The following is an 18,942-nucleotide window of genomic DNA, read 5'->3' as shown; positions in this document are numbered from 1 at the left end:
TCTATGTCCTGTGTTCTCATCCCAGACATTACTTAGGAAGGAATACCAAACCTTTAACGAGCTTTGTTATAGAAAAAAGCCAAAAGAGAAACATACATTGACACTGGGACTACTGCAACACACAGTGACTTAAACTGATGAAAAAGAATACAAGATCAAATATACTTCAAGTTTCACACACCAAAGTTCTTTTCATCATAATTGTTCCCTTGCAGTTTGCAATGCTGAACAAAGCCACTTAGGCTGCCGATTAACACATTTCCGCAATGGTACACCATTAACCTCAAACCAAGAAGCCGCCAGACCTCTGGTCAATCTTCACTATATTCTATCATGAAAAGTGTGGTCAGCAGTAAAATAAGCCAGGGCAACAGTAGATCTTATCCATCTACTGTTAGTCATTGAGGAAGCATTTTTCCTCGACCTGAGAATCCAAAAGTGCCAAAAAATGGTCCAACCTTCTAAAAGTAGAAGGCCTCTTCAAATAGATGAGAGGAGCCCTCCTCGCCACATCTAACAGGAATAATAGCCCCTTCTCTGGAGGAAAAGGAGAAGAAAACACAAAATATAACGAGGTACCTACTCTGTAAGTGGGAACTTCGGAAAGACAATTAGGATCAGGCTACAGTAACTTCCCAAACTCCCCAATCCTTTTGGCGAAAGTAATTGCCACTAATAAGGTGTTATTTTAAGGTCAAGAGGTATATATCTACTGAGTGATATAGCTGATATGGATGACCCTTAAGAGCCTGCAACACCATCGCTAAATCTCACAAGTAGTGAGAATTCTGAAGCTAGGATGTGCAAGACAGAAACTCTTTAGAAGACAATTTGAAAGATTCTCCTATTCCCTTAGATTCCCTCGTGGTTCTCCAAATGCAATAATGAAACTACAGGGATATTTGATTGGAAATGGATAGATGTTCTGAAAACCCCCGCCGCACAAACTGCAAAACTTGAAAGGAATTCCCACTGAAGAGAAGAAAAGGAATGACCACTACACCACTCCAGTGTTTAGCATAACCCCTTGAAGTCAAAGGCTGCAAGAGCTTTGTATAGACTCAGCTGGATGGGACAGGTTGCCCCTTTTGCTGCAACTCTTCCAGTTAGATTTCCAAACTGGGATATGAAGATAAGCAGGAAATGTATGCAATGTTTCCTTCAAATTACCAGGGAAGAGCAAGAGCCATGAATTTTAAAAGAGGGAACCAAGATCTCCGAGGTTTAAACAGGACTACGACTATCACCTCAGGAGATGCTTCCCTTATCCTCTCCAGCAATCTGGAAATTAATGAGAAAATGGGAACGCATAAAGGAGTTTTTGAGGTCACTTGATTAGCAGTGCAGGCAACTCCATTGGCCCTTCTTCTGGGAATCAGGAACAAAAGCTTTGGACATATCTTTTCACTTTCAATGCAAGCAAGTCAAGAAACTGAGAGTTGAACCTCCTGCAACTCTCCTGAAATACAAGGGGTCACAGGATATTTTTTTGTGATGGTAGAAAATATTGGATCAATCGATCTATCTTGACATTGCCCACCTTGAATCAAAGCATGACATTTTTTTAATGCTTTCTTCACAGTTCGCATCCCTCTCCAGTTGGATGTGTTGTGACATTTCGCTATAAAGCATCGACCCCGAATTGAAAAGTTCCACCAGATGTAACTACTGTGACTACACAGTAATTCCCTGAATAAGTAGAAGATCCTTCATCAGACTGAAAAGATAACTGACCATTGCAGAACCTTCTCTAGTTAATGTAAGATTGGAACCAGATTTTCATATTCCTGAGATTGTGGATACCAGTGTGTGAGTGAATTTGAAGCAAGATGGGGTAAAGGTGAACATGGGCAAAGAAACTATAAAGATGCTAGACGTTATAACATAAAGTAACCTCAGCAATAGAGGTATTGGTGGCCCTGCACTGAGGTTACTACTATTTTCATTTTAGTGGCAGCGACATTAAAGGATCACATTGTAGGACTCCCACCGACTAACATATTACCTTCCTTGTGGGGTCTTCCAGCTGTAACCGACTACTATACATTTGGGAACTGTGTGGCACATAACTACACTTCCAATACCAATATGTTCCATACTATCACATCAAACAAGGCATTAGATGATTTTCTAAATGTACCTCCACCAATGTGGTATAGTACATTAGGTGCCCATGTGACCTCCTGTATACAGAACACACCTTATAAAAAGTGACATCTTGGATCAGCCAACAAAGGAGTAGGATCTGGTGTAAGGTCCAGAATGAGAGCTAGGGATGGGGTTTTTAGTGAGGACAGGAAGAAGTGTCGCTCAAACTTGTTTGCGTTATGTTCATGAGGATTCAAGTAGTTACGGTGCTGCCAGGTTGGGGGATTTACCCGATAACCCCCGGATTTGTGTGGGTTGAATGATCCACACTGGAAAATAAGCACAGTCCCGGGCACACGTGGTGAGGGTATTTACACAGTTGGTTTGAATGTAGTTGGTTCTGACAAAGCGGCGGTCGACACCAGTGTATGATTTGAAAAAGTTTTTTATATATCACAAGGCAACGACTGTATTTGGACAAAACAAACAGCCGACACGTGTTTCGTCACAAGGAGTTATCCTGTGACTCTTCAGGGATGGGGAGGATACAAGAAATAGGGTAAGGGATACATGGGAAGCTGGTTATGACATAGTCGTTTTCTGATTAGGTGACATGGATGGTAGGGGAAGAAAGATGGGAAAAGGTCCAGAATGTTCCACCTGTCAACCATTATATTTCAGCCAACCCTACGGAGATTCATGGTGTGAAGAAACCACAAAGAGGAGGGAACTCTGAGGCCAGGTTAGAGTGCAAATGCATTTCCCAATGGGAATCCATCATTAATGGACTGAACAGCGCTGAAGAATTAAATATTATATTCTTGGACTGATGAGCGCTCATCATTCATTCAACGTTCTGAGATTAGATGATCCACCTGGTACACCTAATTTTTTGGACTACTGCTCTCAAGTTGTAAGCCATCTGACTGATAAATGTAAGGGAGTCCAATGTATCCCTATTCAGTGATGGAGCTCCCTGGCTTATCCTTTCATTTTTTGCAACTGATATACCAAATGAGGCTTCTTAAAATGTGGATTAGATGTAAACAATAAATATTTTTTGTTAGTGCGCCTCATGTTACCACTGGAGCACGTGTCGAAAAACAAGAACCCACCTCCCCGCTTCCACCACCTTTCTTAAGAATATTGTCATGAAATAACAGACTTGTTTTCCGGCCCCCCTTTTTTAAAAAGTTAGTTTTTTGCTTTTCAAGTATATTTTTCATGTATTCACTTTTGCAATTCATGCATATTCTTTATTAATTATCCCAGGCAAACCTGTATGCTTGGAACTATGACTAACACCCCAAGGTCCAGGATCTCCAACTTCACCGCAATTGGTGCCGACTCTGCCAATGGTGTGCCTGCGGCATGTAACTCTACGTGCCATGACCCCCAACATCCTTTTTCATTTTGTCTCTCAACCATGCTGCACTGGTGTTCTTCTAGCCAACCAATGGCCCAAACTCCCTCATAACTTCAGTAGATCGAGTCTACACAGGATTAAATTAACTTCCTTACCCGTCCAACATTCGTCTTAGCTTCATTATGGGTTAGGACAGACTTCTGCGACTGCACATCGGTTTTTATCAGCCTGCTGTAGATCTAGTTAATGGAATAAGTTCTCACTTGTGGTGACCATATCGAGGCGTAGGACCAATTCTATTTGGCCACCTTCCAGTGATACAGGTAAAAAAACACCCCTCTGCACAGTGTTTTCGCTCTATCATATGGGTCCCCATGTTAACTGCATTCATGCTTTTTATTTAGTAACAACGTAAGTGAGTACTGTGTATGATATTATGTCTGTTAAACTACCCCCTTGCCTCATTCATTTTCTTATAATGACTAGATTCCACTGATTTTCATCATTTAGTGGCAAACTAATAAGCCCTATGCATTGACCATGTTCCTCTAATCTTGGATAGTACCGTCCCACTACTGACTGTGCCGCCCATTATGTTCCGATTACAGTTCATCCCTATCATTTCTTTCTTCTCTTCCCATTTTTCATGGCATGTCCCACCTTGACAGGCATTTCCCTTCCGGGACCTAGCTGGCCCCTTGGAAGTCGCTGCCCTCGCTCTATATCCCTGGATAATTCATATGCCAAGCAAGCCTCATTAATTGAGCGCTATTTATTTGTTTTATTTTTCAGCCCATGAGTGTTCTAAATTATGTCCTAGTTCTGATGATGACTTTAAAATTATAAGAGGTAGAAAAGCAGATGACCTGCTTACATCAAGACTCATTGGTCATGCTTATTTAGGTACATTCCTGAGCACAGTGTCACTTGTTCGCCCATATACACACGTCACTCCCTCAATTTGCTGCACCCTGTGATCACATTTTATATATTAAATAAATGCTACAACAATTTAATTAAGTGTATGCATTTAATACATAGTTGTTGGTCAGTCCTGAGGGGCCAAATTCAGGCCGAATTAAAGGACCGAAACAGAAAATGCAGATTTCTTTTGACACACAACCTCAGGTACTACTGGTTGGTAAGAAGCTGCTAGACCAACATACATGACCACATACATCTATAAAGTCCCCAGTTTATAAGACAACTACCCACAGGATTCAGAGATAGGATTCTTTGAAGAGTCTACAGAAAACATGATTAAATACCATCCTCTTCTCTTTCACTGGGAATGGAATTTCCTTGTTAATTTGGAGTTTCCAGATGGCTTTCTGGAAAGTAGACTTATTTTCCGAAATTGAAAATAGGTACTTCGCAAACTCAGATGTCTGACAAACTAAACACGGGTACAACCAAATAAATTTACATTTGCAGAAATATCTTTTCAGCACGAAGGCCCAAGATTGCCTGGAACAAGGAATCGACTTCATAATAGCAGAACATAAGTAATACTTCAAACTGTACAACTTAAACACCTTATTTGAGGACAATCTGTGGGCTACATTAGAGGCAGGTACAAAAAAACAAGCACATGAATATTATTTTATTTCTTTGAAGAGGCTACAATAAGAAGAAGCTAACAAAATATTTTTGTCATATTACAAAAAAACCCTTTAACATACTTTATTATTATTTGCAGATACAAACCTGCCCACTCAACTCCCATCACACAAACAAACAACTACAAAGACATGATTGAGAAACCATTTAAAACAATACAGTGATAATAAGCACCCAACAACTTGGCAAAGTTGTAAAGCTAATGCAAGGCAGGTTCAGTTGAATAAATTAAACAAAGAATGTGCAATTAAAAAGATTGTGAAATAATATGAATTAAAGACAGTGCACGTTCTGTCAGAACTGAGCAGCACATTTTCAAATCATGAGAAATAAAGAAGTGGGGCTGCTTGAGGGGGATAGAATCTCAAATTTCAAAGCAAGGTCCTAACAAGCCTATCCTTGTGAAGACCACTGCTGTATGTGTTCCCTACTGAGGCTGCTGTACCAGGACGCGTGCCAGCTGAAACCTCTCAAACCAGTGGGGACTGGATACAGAAGCAGGCATACAGCCGTGCTGCAGTGCCTACTATTGCACAATAGCATTATGGCATTTAGAGCACTGTGACGCTAACAAGACTTTTTATATACATTTTGGTACCATATCTGTGGTTTATTCAGAGCGGCCGGTTAAAACCTACAACAGTTGCCTCAGGAAAGACTGGACCTACTTTCTCAGGCCCTTGGATCTACTGGAAGTGGTCTGGAATGTTTTGTATAAACCTAGACAGATGAGTGGGCGAGTGGGTCTCATTGATGTGATGATGATGCAATAGGGCTGCATCCTGGAGTACTGCACTGTGGGGTTCAGGATCCTAGAAACTGTAGGCCGTGTTTTTGTCCTAGGACATTTGTGTAGGGTCTTGCAAGAAGAAAGTAAAGGGATATGTTAATTAGGAACATATGACATACCTAGGTGAGGAAGGATGGCTGCTTCCAGCCCCTTGGCAAAGTGTGTGGCGGCGTCATGCAGCTCCAGAAGGGTGCTCAACTTGTTGTCGGGGCCGACACGCTCCATCTCCGCACTCAGGCACACGGGGAGCGATGGGACCATGGCAGCCAACGTTTGGATCATGAGCACCGTCACCACTTCCTGGGGGCTCTTGAAGACCTACAAGCACACAAGATCAGTAGGTTAAGGGAGACATGCTTACTACTCCTTGTTTGGAAGGCATGCCAGTTCCATCAGAATGGTGACAAAACCTCATCAACATGAGAAGTAGTAGAAAGAGGGAACATGGAAATACGTGCATTTTAGGAACCTTTTCATTTTCAAATGAAAGAACTGCAAAAGTCATGCTTGAAATGTGGATTTCTCAATTTTGCAGAAAAAAGGTATGTTTGCTCACTCAAGCTACCTGATTATGACTCCCAAGTGAAAAACATCGACAAAATGTTGTTGAGGGTACTTACTGGAAACGTGATACCACTGCACGTTATAGTGAGCGTCTACAACAGTAAAGGGGATGACATTATTTGGTGTAAAAACTTAAAAAATTACCAGATCTCAAAATGCACTATGCGTGTAACAAACAAGTTAAAATGTATATATGTATGTGATACTTTTTTAACGCAAACCCAGAAAAAAGGCAGCGGAGCACTGGACAAGATCTACGCCAGGCATGAAGTCAAAGTGTGAGGGAAGAGGTAGCAGGTTTGTGGACGGTTAATGCTTTGTGATGCAGTGTTTGAGGTGCGTCTTCAACTCTTTCCTAAATTGGAATAGCACTGGGTGGTGCTGATGGATGAAGGATGTTCCAGATGCTGGGTGAATAAGAGGGAAAGTCACAAAGCCTTGTTTGTTTTGAGTTTACACTTCTTAGCTTGCAGTTCCATGGACACCGAGATACCTCATGTAGTAGCTACCTGCCAGGTGGAGCATCCACAAGATGTTAAAGGATTCGCCTGACTCTGAGAGTCAATCTCGGTCTAGTACCGCTCCACTTTTATACTACATATGGATAGGATTGAGTCCTATGGTGATCTTTGCGGATCCCACTCCAGGACAGAAGGGGTTCACCTTAATCTATTTCCCTCAAGGCACTCCCCTGACAATCAGCAGCCGACTACCAACATGGAAGGTGATGGCGGGTTCTGTGAACTTCTTTAGTGTGTATGGCAAAGGGAAGTGCACATGGATTTGCAAGCTCAATGATTTTGAGTACCAACTCTTAAGTAGTACCCCTTGGGCCATCAAGAGGCTATTTGGGGCCCCATGTCCTTACCTACTAACATAAGGCACAAAGGACCAAACACAAACTGGGTTATTGCTAAATGACACGCAAATAGAGCCCAATTTGTGATAAATAAGGAATTGAACTGCCTCTCAGTAGCCTGGGTATAACTTTCTAAACATTTCAATCTCAGACCACAGTCCGATTTGGGTTTTGTGGAGGTCTGTGAGTGCATTAACACACCAAAAGGACTTGTTTATGCTAAGTATAATGTATACTATTGTGTACAGGCCAGGACTGTATGGATACGTTTCCTATTGTAGGTGAAGTACCATGTCCAACAACAAACGCTTGTCGGCTCCAACATTTCTGAAACGCCTCAGGTGAGACACTTGTGTTTATTCATGCACACACCAGGGCAGAGGACGATGTGCCAACTCTCATGGCAGCTCCCTTCTACTTTATCTGAATTCAGTTTGCCTCTCCTTCGCTCGGATAGAGTTAGACAACTAGGTCGGTGAGTGAAAAACTCCTATTCACTATCCAGCTTATGTAGGTAGCGCAAGTTACATTTTGTCAACCCTGGGAGGGACTGCCAACATATACAGATCCTTAAGAGTTCAAGAGACAACATCTGTTTCCATGACACCAGATAAGTGTATCATCGCCGGATGCTTCCCAGCAAGAATTTCCAGGGCACAATTGCATGAAGGATGCGAGGGGCCAGTGGAGATTGTGAAAGTTGTGAAGTACCTGTTCAGGTATTCAGACACCAGCCTGCTTAATGGTATACAAAATGCACTAAATGGGAGTTGGAGATTCCAGCAACTTCACCGCTCTCTGGTGAATAGACACACTGAGACAGTCTTTGGGTCTACAGCGAGATTCCTGCATACTTAGGACTGTAATCACAGTGGAAATACCACGTAAGTGGGCTTTCACAACAACAGACTACCCTGCTCTTATCATCCTTACTCAAACACTCACCGGCCTTGCAGCAACCATTCACGCAGGATCAAGGAAGATCTAAATACACAAACTTAGCAGATTTGTTGATCATTTCAGAAAGCAGAAGGGTTTAAATCGAGTCTGACAGAGGATGCCACACATACAAAAGAGTGGACCTGCTCACAATCACCATACGAGAGGATATGCTGCAGTCCATCTCAGACCTGACTAGAGACCACCAGGGAGAAGCTCAACCAATGCGGACCCCAACACAGAGAAAGTCAACCAGCGAGAAACGTTTCGGCTAGAGCCCATCTATAGACACTGATACACCTGAGGCAGGCAAGTTGATTTTAAGAGGAAAGGAAACATTCTTAAAAGCAGAAAGATGATCTCAAAATAATCAACCTTCTGCGTATGTTAAAGTGGGGCAAAAAGAAGGGTACACCAGACTGAGTAAGAGAGGTTCCAGAGTGTGAGTTGGGCAACGAGGATTGAACACTTAAGCAAAATTGTAAGCAAGGGCGAATGGGCTAGCTTTGGTTCGTCAACCAATGCCATTGGGAAAGACATTTCATCTATATATGTGACGTGTCCTGCAAATCTGTTGGAAATGGGGGAAAGTTACAAGGTCATCTATGACTCAGAGCCCTACCGAACGGAAAAAACAAAAGTTTGAGCCGAGTTCATCTGGGGCCTTTGAATGGCACAAATGCCAAATGTCAGACCAAAATGAAAGCCAAGGGCAAAAGAATGTATCCGGAGCGTAAATAGCCAAGCCCCCAGAACCACGTAAATAACAGGAATGAGAACATTACCAAATGGATTAGAAGACTGAAAGGGATTGCCCAAAGGGGTCATTGCTGCTTAGCTACAGTGTACAGTGGCTAAGAGGTCAACTTTGTGTACAAGTCCATCTACTGGAAAGAACGGAGAGCCGGAAGGAGGATTCTCTCTCCACTTGGTGTGTTAGAGTCATCCTGTCCCCGAGAGATAGAGAAAAGCCACCGTTGTCAAGTGAGAACTGAACACATAGACTCTACTCTGTAACATATGTTGAGGTGATGGACACAACCTCATAAATATTGGGCACTAACTCTGCCATATTCACTGCTCTCGTCATCCTGTTCCTGTACTTGGCAAGAACTGACTATATGGAAGCCTGGAGATGCACGCTCTATAGCAACACACAACCTTGAAGGCAAAGGTTGAGAGGCAGGTGATAGAACCAGCACCTGTAGGTGAAGTAATAGTGCCAAAAGAGCAGCAAGTCACCATTCCTGTTGGAGGATGCCAGATGGTGAGAGTTAGAAGTTTACAAGAGAGCGGATCGGGGTTTCAGGCTCGCTACCCTGTCAGGGAGCAGACTACTAAAGAGACTTCTGATGTGTAAGGGAAACAGACCATAATCCTCTACCCCTAAGCCACTGACCATTATAGTAAAGCATGCACCCATGTGGCACAGTGCATTGTGACTGGCTCGGATTCATCTGCCACACATAGTGGCCAAGGCACCGGACAGGGTTCAGAAGCAATAGCTGGCAGGACACATTGGTTCGGTGGAGTTGTAATTACCAGTGTCATTAGTTGTTATCTTTTGATGAACCTTTACTGATACAATCATTGGTGCACACAAGGTAGACCTCCAGAGAGTTGCTATAATCGAACATCGAGTGATACCTTTCGATTTCCTCCCCTTCAAGCAAATTGTCTCTACTACCTTGAAGGCGCGTGCTGCGTCAGCAGGTGATTACAATGTATGCAAATTGGTGCATTTCGGCCAATACTAACCATGTGCACTGTGCACCATGGGCCAAGTGGCAGCAGATCTTTGGGGAGTCCCACTAGGCGCGGTCTAGGCTGCGTTACTAGGTATTCTTTGGCAAAGGGTGCGCAAGTGTGCTCCCACCTCACCAAAGGTCACCCTCTGGAATCTGGCAGTAATAATGTTCTTTAAAAAGAGTGAACAGGTGCGCTCTGGTTGGTGGTCAACAGGGGCACTGTGCTGCAAGATCAGCAGCAATGCCCTGGATCTACCAGGAAGTGTGCTCTGACTGAGGACACCGTTTTGTAGAACAGGCTGGGGCGAACTGGGCAGTGCTAGTTGGTGTACTCTGGCTATTTGGAGTGAGTTTGCTCTTACAGGAGCAATCGGATACGTTCAGGTGGAGCGGCAGATGTTATTCAAGCATTGCTTAAACTCGTGGTCTAGGCAGGTGTGCGATGATGAAGCACAAGTTACTTACTTGTGTAACAATATATCTGTAAGAGACATTAGTTTGACGCCTGAGAGATATTCTAAGGTAAGGAATGTATCACTAACGTGTCTCTTTCAGATAGCTAAGTGTTTATGACCTGACAGTCCAAATGATATGTTCAAGATGTAGTGGTGCAAGGGTGTGATCCTGGGTCAGTGGGTGAATGCCAGCATTACCAATGGTTGGTTTCTGACTGGGGTGTGGAGGTACACTCAGTGTTGAAGAGGTGAGAAGCTCCTCTAGCAGTGAAAGTAGGTGCTCATATGCTCGGTTTAGGATTACACAATAAGTGCTTAATTGGCACTTATTTTTCTTCAACAGGCTTTGATCCAGAGCAAGAGAGAGAAAAACACAAAAAGGGGAAAGTAGGAGGAAGAAAAAGACGGAAAAACAATGAGAAAGGGAGAAAGAAGGGATGAAAAAACTTGCAAGAGTGAGAGAAAGGGGGCAGTTAGAGCTTGTGGTGGAAGAAAGAAGCAAGAGGGGGAACAAAGACTATGCAGCCGTGGTATTCAGTTCCCTGACCTTCAATGGCACTTGCCGCGGGCTCAACTTTGGCCCCGTAGTAATTCTTTTGCAAATTAAGCACTGCACATAATCTGTATTTCTGAGCGACAGAGTGCAGGGTTGTTCTGGTGATGATCAGGAGCATGGAGCATAGGTAGGAATAGCAAAATCTATTAATTTGTTGCTATTTGCACCCCCCAGTGAATTTCCATGCGGACCATGTGACTGAAAATTCTGACTAGTTTTGTTTTTAATATCAAGTTTGCATTTTTATAGTTTGCATCCATTACAGGTTATTAAAACTGTGCAACCTCGACCTTTTAATAAACACTGTGCAAACTTCCAACTGTCTGCCATCTTGATAAACAGCTGTGTGACTTCACTTCCTGTGATGTCGAAGTTGAAGGTTTTTTTTTACTAACTTCTCCCATGAATCTGGTGCTATTATACCACTGGTGGGCACAACGGGTATTAGCATCGAGAGTGTGTGGGTGTGATTTGGTGACATTTCTGGATGTTCTCAGGTGACAGCAGGTGTACTAGCACAGTCTGAGTGCACTGATGGGGGTAGCAGGCATGTTCACTGTATTCTGACAACAGGTGTTTAGGCAAAGTGCTCCTGTGATGGGATCAGGGCCTTCGTGTGGTCTGTACATTCGCCTTTTACATGATAACGAAATAAATGTTCAGGTGGCATAAATTCGGGGTAATCTTTTTCTCGCTGGAGACGTTTTAAAATATCCCTGATCTATCATCACCCGCTTCTTCTCGTGTGTGTGTATATATATTTTTTTTTTAACGGCATTCAATTTTCACACATTTATCAAACCTAGCCAAGAAGAAAATGTTTGCAGGATTTTTCTCTATAAGTGTACTTTCTGCAGACGTTTTTCCAGGTACAAGGGAAATGTGCAGGAGAATAACAGTAACTGTTTTCTGCCAAGTGGAAGCTGGCATGACGGACCCCCAAACTGAAAAACAACTTTCAGCAGAAGCGGCAAAGCGAGAAGCTTCACACAGACCTGCACCAAGGTTGCACAACAAAAAATGCAACTTTGCACCCCCTGGTCCAAGCGTGCCTTTGATCCAGGAGCTTGAAGTTCAGAGACGATGTATTGCAATCCAGTCCTTCGAATGGGCAGGTAAAGAGTCCATGCACTTCTGTCATTCGAAAGGGAGATTGTCAGCACTTCGCAGCATTAGTGCAATGCATCTAATGGGGGAGCATTGGTACTTCTCGGAAACAAACAGGTCCTCTGGGGTTCGAAGTGCCTGCACTTCTAGGTTTTGATTTAAGTGCACTTTGTAAACTATGCTAACTCCTTGGACCGGGCAACGGCTCTTCTCGGACACCAGGAGAGTTTACAAACTGCAGCATTATGGAAATGTGGTCGTTCAAAGTCAAAAGTCAATTTGTACCTAAACCTGAGTACTTATGATTGTCGTCAGGCACCTAGGACGGTAGGGGCCTGGGGGGAGCACCGTTAAACCCTCTTGGGAGGTGCGCGATGTGGCGGTGCGATAAGGGAGTTCGGCCAAGTGCAACTTCAAGAAAAGCTGTAATAGCCTGAACTTTCCGTGGCTGAGATAGGGATCTTGATGAGCCCTTGAACTCCAGCTACCTTTCCACTTCCGGTCTGAAGCAGAGACCTCACCAGAGGTCACGCGCCGGTTCCGGATATGACGTTTGCTCAGTGCAGATCTCCCGGCTTCCTTCTCGTTCTAGCTGGTGCTGTAAAGATATTCTAAAATGGCTGTTCCTGTTTTTTTATATTTATTTCTATCATATGCCCCCTTTGGGCATGGCCTTTGGCCGTGTGCACAGGCCAAGCCCAGTGCCCAACTCCTGCGGGGCCCCTGGCGCCCACGCACAGTCACTGTGACTGTGCATGAGGCGGGAAGAGTGGCAGGATTTTTTGGCATAAGGAAAGTGTCAGATTAATACTATTGACCACTATATTCCTTCATAGGAGCTCATAATTGAACAGCTCTTCCAGACTCCGAGTGGATGGAGATAGTCCCATCTTGGAAGGGCTGCGAGACACGGACCGCAGCTCCCAGCACCAGTATTTCTGTTTTAGCTCCAGTGTTGCACAGGAAGTTCTGTTCTACCATAAGTAGCACATGTTCCAGGCAGGCAACGATGTTGCCCTGTGATGATGCCCTATTTTTTAGCAGCGGTTTTAGGGGCAATTACTAACAAGCATTTGCAATGCAATCGGTCTCGCTTTTGGGACCTTATATGTCTTTGCAGCACATTAGCCTGGGTGCTGAAACATCCACTGTTCTTTAACATGGAGGTAAACAGATAAAGTTTGTGGAAGACAATTTCTATGTACTGAAATCTAGAGAATGCTAAAGTGATTCCCGTATTTTACTGACCTCTGCTGGTCGTTTTCTATTAAGAAAGTTAAATAGAGGCAGTTGCCAGAAAAATCAAGAAAAGAAAGTCCCTCAGCAGAAAGTAATCCTGGTATTTACCTGACCTCTACTGGTCGCTTTCTATCAAGACAGTTAAATAGAGGCAGTCAGTCATGGCTAGCAATACTCGCGGGAGGGAGGGGTTAAAAAAAACTTGCCTGACCGGGTCCCGCGCCGCCTCTCCTGGACCGCATCCCGCATTTGGCGTTTTCCTGCTCAGGAACAAGCATGCTCCCTCCCCTCCCGTAAGCCAATCACAAGGCTGCAATAGCAGCTTTATGATTGGTGCGGACAGCGCCCAGCCGGGTGCCTGTAGAAGGCCATTTTCTCTATATAGGCTGCAAGCAGCCTACATAGAGAAAATGTAGTGTGCATGACTAGTTTGGTCAGCCCCAGAGGGCCGACCAAACAGTTAGGGTACTCAGAGTTGTGCAAGCCACTCCTCCCTGATCCGCCCACACGCCCACCCCCAACTAGGCATACCCTCGTGCCCGCCCCAAACCAGGCAGACCCTGCCTACTGCTTTCTAGCAGTGCAAGAAGCAGAAACATAAAATGGCATTTAAAATACCCTTTTCTGTTTCTGCTTCTCGCACTGTGAGAAAGCTGTGGGGCGATGCTCCTCCGGCCTAACAGTGGAGCCGCTCCTGGAGGCAGTTGAACAAGCAGAAATCAATTCTGGTATTTTACTGACCTCTACTGGTCGTTTTCTATCAAGACAGTTAAATAGAGGCTGTTGAACAGTAAAAAAGTCCCTAAACGGAAGCAGACAAGTCCTAGGGCTGATCTCCAGAGCCCACACAGTACATACATACACATATAAGTATATACTAAAGTATATACAAGAGATCTTTTTTTTCTTTCTTTTTTTTTTTTTTTTAAATTCTTTATTGTCAGGAGTGTAGAAGAGATATTCATAACGACATTTTGTAATTGCATCAACACAACAGTAATATGATCCCCGGGCGGGGAAAGGATGTAACATAGATTGTAGTAACAGTTATCATGTTGTCGTAAGGCCCAGCAGGCTAAAAGTGATTAAACAGATATATGTATCATAAGGCCCAGTATCATCCCTTCTTCTGAACACCCATCCCGCCCATACTGTTTCAAGTCAGTAGGCTGATTTCCCCCTTACATAGCATGAGCGGGGACTCATAAGAATAAAGAAAACAAATCTAAAAAACCAAACGACGGTCATCATGTTACCAAAATCTGTGTATGTTCATATATACTATCCCACAGGCTTACACTTTTAGCATCTCGCTTGGAGTGGTGGTGCATGCCCCCCGCCTCCCGGCCCCGCCCCCGTTCATCTTAACAACTCTATAGCCACTAGTCTTCTTCTTCCTCCGAGTCTGAGTCCTCACCCTCCGGCAATGCTTCACATGGGTCACCCCTATATGCGTTCCAAGGCATCCACACCCGGTTCCATTTGCGGGGGCAGGCTCTTAATACATACACTGCTCTCTCCTTAACCATGAGGAGGTCCATATTTCTTATCCACCCTGCCACCGTTGGTAATTCTGGAGCGCCCCACCTCTGTGCAATGTCTCGTTTGGCCACTGTCACTGCTAGGGTGACCCACAGTTTTCCATACCTGTTCAAGTCCGTAGGGTCCCAAATGTTCAGCAGGCATTTACGTGGTTCCGGCAGTACAGACACATTGATGGCCTGAGAGACTGTGCGCATAATCTGACGCCATAGTTCCCTGATTTGTGGACATTCCCATAACGTGTGTAGGAGAGTCCCTTCCTCCCCGCATCCCCTGAGGCAGTATGGGTGTGGCGCCCTCTGTATTTTGTGGAGTAATGTGCGAGTGTAGTAGGTGCGGTGTAGTACCTTGAGCTGTATCAGGCGGAACCTGGCTGATATGCCCACTTCCCTCGGCGAGGCCAATGCCTCATTCCACTCCGTTTCATCCATGTCGCCCAGTTCGTCCACCCATTTCTCCCTAAGTTTGTGTGTGGGATCTGGCATGTTGTTAATTAATTTTTTGTACGTGAGCGAGGTCGCTTTTTGCTCTATGAATTCGGTGAGCAGCCTATCCTCAAGGGGCGATGATTCTGGGAGTGTGGTGTCTGGTGGGATCGCTCGTAGTAGTGCATGTCGGATTTGTACATAGCGGTACGTTTCAGTGGGCCCCAGGCCGTATTGTTGCTGGAGGTGCTGGAAGGGAATAACCGTGCCCTTGTCCCAGAGGTCCCCAACCACCGAGATCCCTATGTCGTCCCACTTCGCAAACCCTTTACAGGTCCGTAGGTTACCCAGTGTTTTAGTGTCCCATAGTGGTGTCAGCCTGGTGATTTCACCCTTCCACCCTAGGCGTGATTGCGCCGTATGCCAGATTGTCGCTGTGTGGAATGTCGGGCCTAGCAGGGTCTTTACCTGCGGGTAGTTGTACAGTGCCGAAAGCATGCCATCAGTCCCCAGTTGCGACCAGTCTGCCTTATATGCGGGGTCGTCTCTTGAGACGTGAATCCAATGATTAATAACTTTAAGCTGTGACGCCCAGTAATATAGTTGGAGATTGGGTAATGCAATACCCCCCTCGTACCAGCTCTTCACCAGTTTTGCCTACGCTATTCGCGCCGGACCATTACTCCACAACAGGCTGGAGACCAAGGCTGCTACTCGTCTAAAATACTGCGGGCTAACCACATAGGGGGAGTTTTCTAACACATACAGAAATCTCGGGAGAGCCATCATTTTGTAGAGCGCCGCGCGCCCTAGGAGGGTCAGCGGCAGCGTCGCCCAGTATCGGACATCAGCACGCAATCTTTGCAGAGGCGGCTGCAGGTTTTCGATATAAAACTGTTTAGCGTCCTTCGTCACATAAATACCTAAGTACTTAAAGGAGGAGGCGGTCACTGTGAGAGGACAGTTAGCCGGCAACACCGGAGCCGGGCCAGTAAGGACATAGAGGATAGACTTGGCCCAGTTCAGGGTATAACCTGAGGCCCTGCCGTGTTCATCGCAGATCGCCAATAGGGCGGGGACCCCTTCAGTCGGGCCGGTCATGTAAACTAACATGTCGTCGGCGTACAGGGAGACCTTGTCCTCCCACCCGTCGCTCCACGTGATTCCCCGAAACAGCGGCGTCGATCTCAGCAGGATTGCCAGTGGCTCCAGTACTATCGCAAACAACAGGGGCGACAGCGGGCACCCCTGTCTTGTTCCCCTCCCCAGTGGAAAGGTCGAGGATATGCGTCCGTTCGCCACCACCTGTGCCATCGGCTGGGCGTAGAGCAGTCACACCCATGCCATATAATGGGGCCCGAAGCCCATGCGGGTTAGGACAGCGAAAAGGTATTCCCACTCTACCAAATCAAATGCCATTTTAGCATCTAAGGAAAGTATCACAGCCTGCTCCTTAAGAAGATGTGCCTTCGCCAATACCCCATGTACCCTCCGTAGATTAAGCGCTGTGCTTCTATGTGGCATAAAGCCCGATTGGTCAGGGTGAATTAGGGTACTCAGATGCTTGGTTAGGCGACTGGCCAGGAGTTTCGCCAGGACCTTCGCTTCTGCGTTGAGCAGTGAGATGGGTCGGTAGGAGGCACTATCTGTTGGTGGCTTAGATGGTTTGGGAATGGCCACAATGGTGGCCGTGCGTTGATCGAGTGGGAGCAGCGCCTTTTGTACGCTGTCGTTATACATGTCTAGGAGGGGCTTGGCCAGGACAGAGTCCATCGCCTTATACAATTCCACAGGAATTCCGTTTGGGCCTAGGGCTTTGCCCGACTGCAGCGCCTGTATCGCCAACTGGACCTCTCCCTCTGTCAGGTCTGCATCAAGTTCCTGCTGTGCTTCAGGTGTGAGTACGGGGACAGGGATGTGACTAAGTGATTCTGTGGCCTCCCGCTCAGTGACTGGTCGTGTCGGTGTGTAGATCCCCTGGAAGTGGCGAGCTAGAGTCTGGATTATTTGCTCCGGGTGAGTTTGCAGCACGCCGGTCGCATCGTAAAGCCCGTGTATCCCCTTGTTGCCGCTACCCCGTTTGTCCAGCCACGCCAGCATCTTCCCCGCCTTATCGCCCACATCATAGATTCTGTGCGCCGTGCTCGCGAGGTGTCCTTTGGTGATCACAGTGAGGTGTGCCTGGTGTTGCTGTTGACGGAGCTGCAGTTCATGTAGCGTCTCAGGAGTGGGGTTTGCCATATGCGAAGTGTTCGCTGTGTGTAATGCTAATTCCAAATTGGCCAGTGTGGCCCTAGACTCCCTCTTATGCCCAGTAATGGCCGATATGGACGCCCCTCTGAGGACCGTCTTATAGGCCTCCCACAGAATCGAGGGTGAGGTGACCGACCCAGTGTTCTCAGTAAAATAGTGTGTGGTGGTTACTTTGAGTTTTTTCCTAATGGTAGGGACCTGCAGATAATTGGGATAGATCGGGTATAGCCTACCCCGCTTACAATCCTTGGTAGAAATGTGAAGGGAGACCGGGGAGTGATCAGAAATTCCTCGTGGTAGGATATCAATACTATCCACAGAGCTCAGCCCTACCCCCAGAAAGAAGAAGTAGTCAATACGGGAGAGGGTGTTGTGGGGTGCAGAGTAGTGTGTGTATTGCTGCGCTGTAGGGTTCAGGTGGCGCCAGATGTCTGTGAGGCCCATAGCAGATAAAAATCCCGGAAGAGTGGCAGACCCTCTCTGGCGAGCTCGCTGGGGAAAGGTGTCCAGCAGGGGGTCCGTGATGGCATTGAAATCTCCCCCCAGGATCACGTCCCCCTCAGGGAGGTCAATAAGGAATCGGCTAAGCGCCGGCAAGGCTGTAGCATGCAGTGCTGGGGGGATGTATACAGATATTACATTCAAGGCCCTCCCCTCCCACTGGCCTGAGAGTGCTGCGAACCGTCCCTGATCATCTGTCTTGTGGCCAGTGACCAGGAAGGGGGAGTTGTTTCTGAGGAGTATCCCGGTGCCCCTGGAACCCGAGGTGAACTCGGAGTGTACTGCCATGGTGTACCCACGCCTGTTTAGAGCCTTACAGGTGGTCCCCGCCAAATGTGTTTCTTGCAGCAGCACTAGGTCTGACCGATTACGTTTAACTGTTTGCAGCACCAAACCCCGTTTAATTTTGTCTCCCAACCCTCTGACATTCCATGTAAGGAGCTTCAGTGGGGGCACCAACGTCGTTACAGGGGTACCCATTGTGGGTGTAGCTCGATCATGTTGTGCCATTTGAATGTATGAACCGTGTTCTCCATGTTCAGCAGGAGAAGGACGCCAGAATGCGGAGGCGGCGCACGCCGCCCATAGTGAGCAGTGTTCCCGTGCCTTGTGAGATTGCAATAATGATGACCATAAAACTTAACTTTAACTTGAACCTCGTAACTCCCCTCCCTCCACCCCCTCCCTGCTCCCCTGCACCACGGACGAATTCCCGCCCGCATCCCCAACTTGGCAGAGTGCTTTTCTCCCCCCCCTATCTGGTCTTACTTGCTTGTGGGGTTGGTGAGTCCCCTACAGGCTCCGGCCAAAACCCGCCCTACTCAGTTTCATCGGCCCAAGGTCCCAAGGGCAGTGTTCAGTTCTTGGTGCATTCCAGTGTAGCCATTCAT

General features: G+C 46.1%; 1 protein-coding gene across 2 annotated transcripts in view; it reads right to left on the bottom strand.

Moving 5' to 3' along the window:
- COG7 (component of oligomeric golgi complex 7) overlaps positions 1-18,942 on the bottom strand; it is a 199,680-nt gene that overhangs the window by 86,768 nt on the left and 93,970 nt on the right. For both annotated transcript variants that reach the window (XM_086940442.1, XM_086940443.1), the window contains exon 8: positions 5,984-6,182. In XM_086940442.1, the coding sequence (XP_086796568.1) occupies positions 5,984-6,182 (199 nt within the window). The remainder of the gene's footprint in view (positions 1-5,983; positions 6,183-18,942) is intronic.

The sequence above is a fragment of the Lissotriton vulgaris genome, chromosome 10 (genome assembly GCF_964263255.1).
Source record: "Lissotriton vulgaris chromosome 10, aLisVul1.2, whole genome shotgun sequence".
NCBI lineage: Eukaryota > Metazoa > Chordata > Amphibia > Caudata > Salamandridae > Lissotriton > Lissotriton vulgaris.
This window is presented reverse-complemented; position numbering and strand designations above follow the sequence as displayed.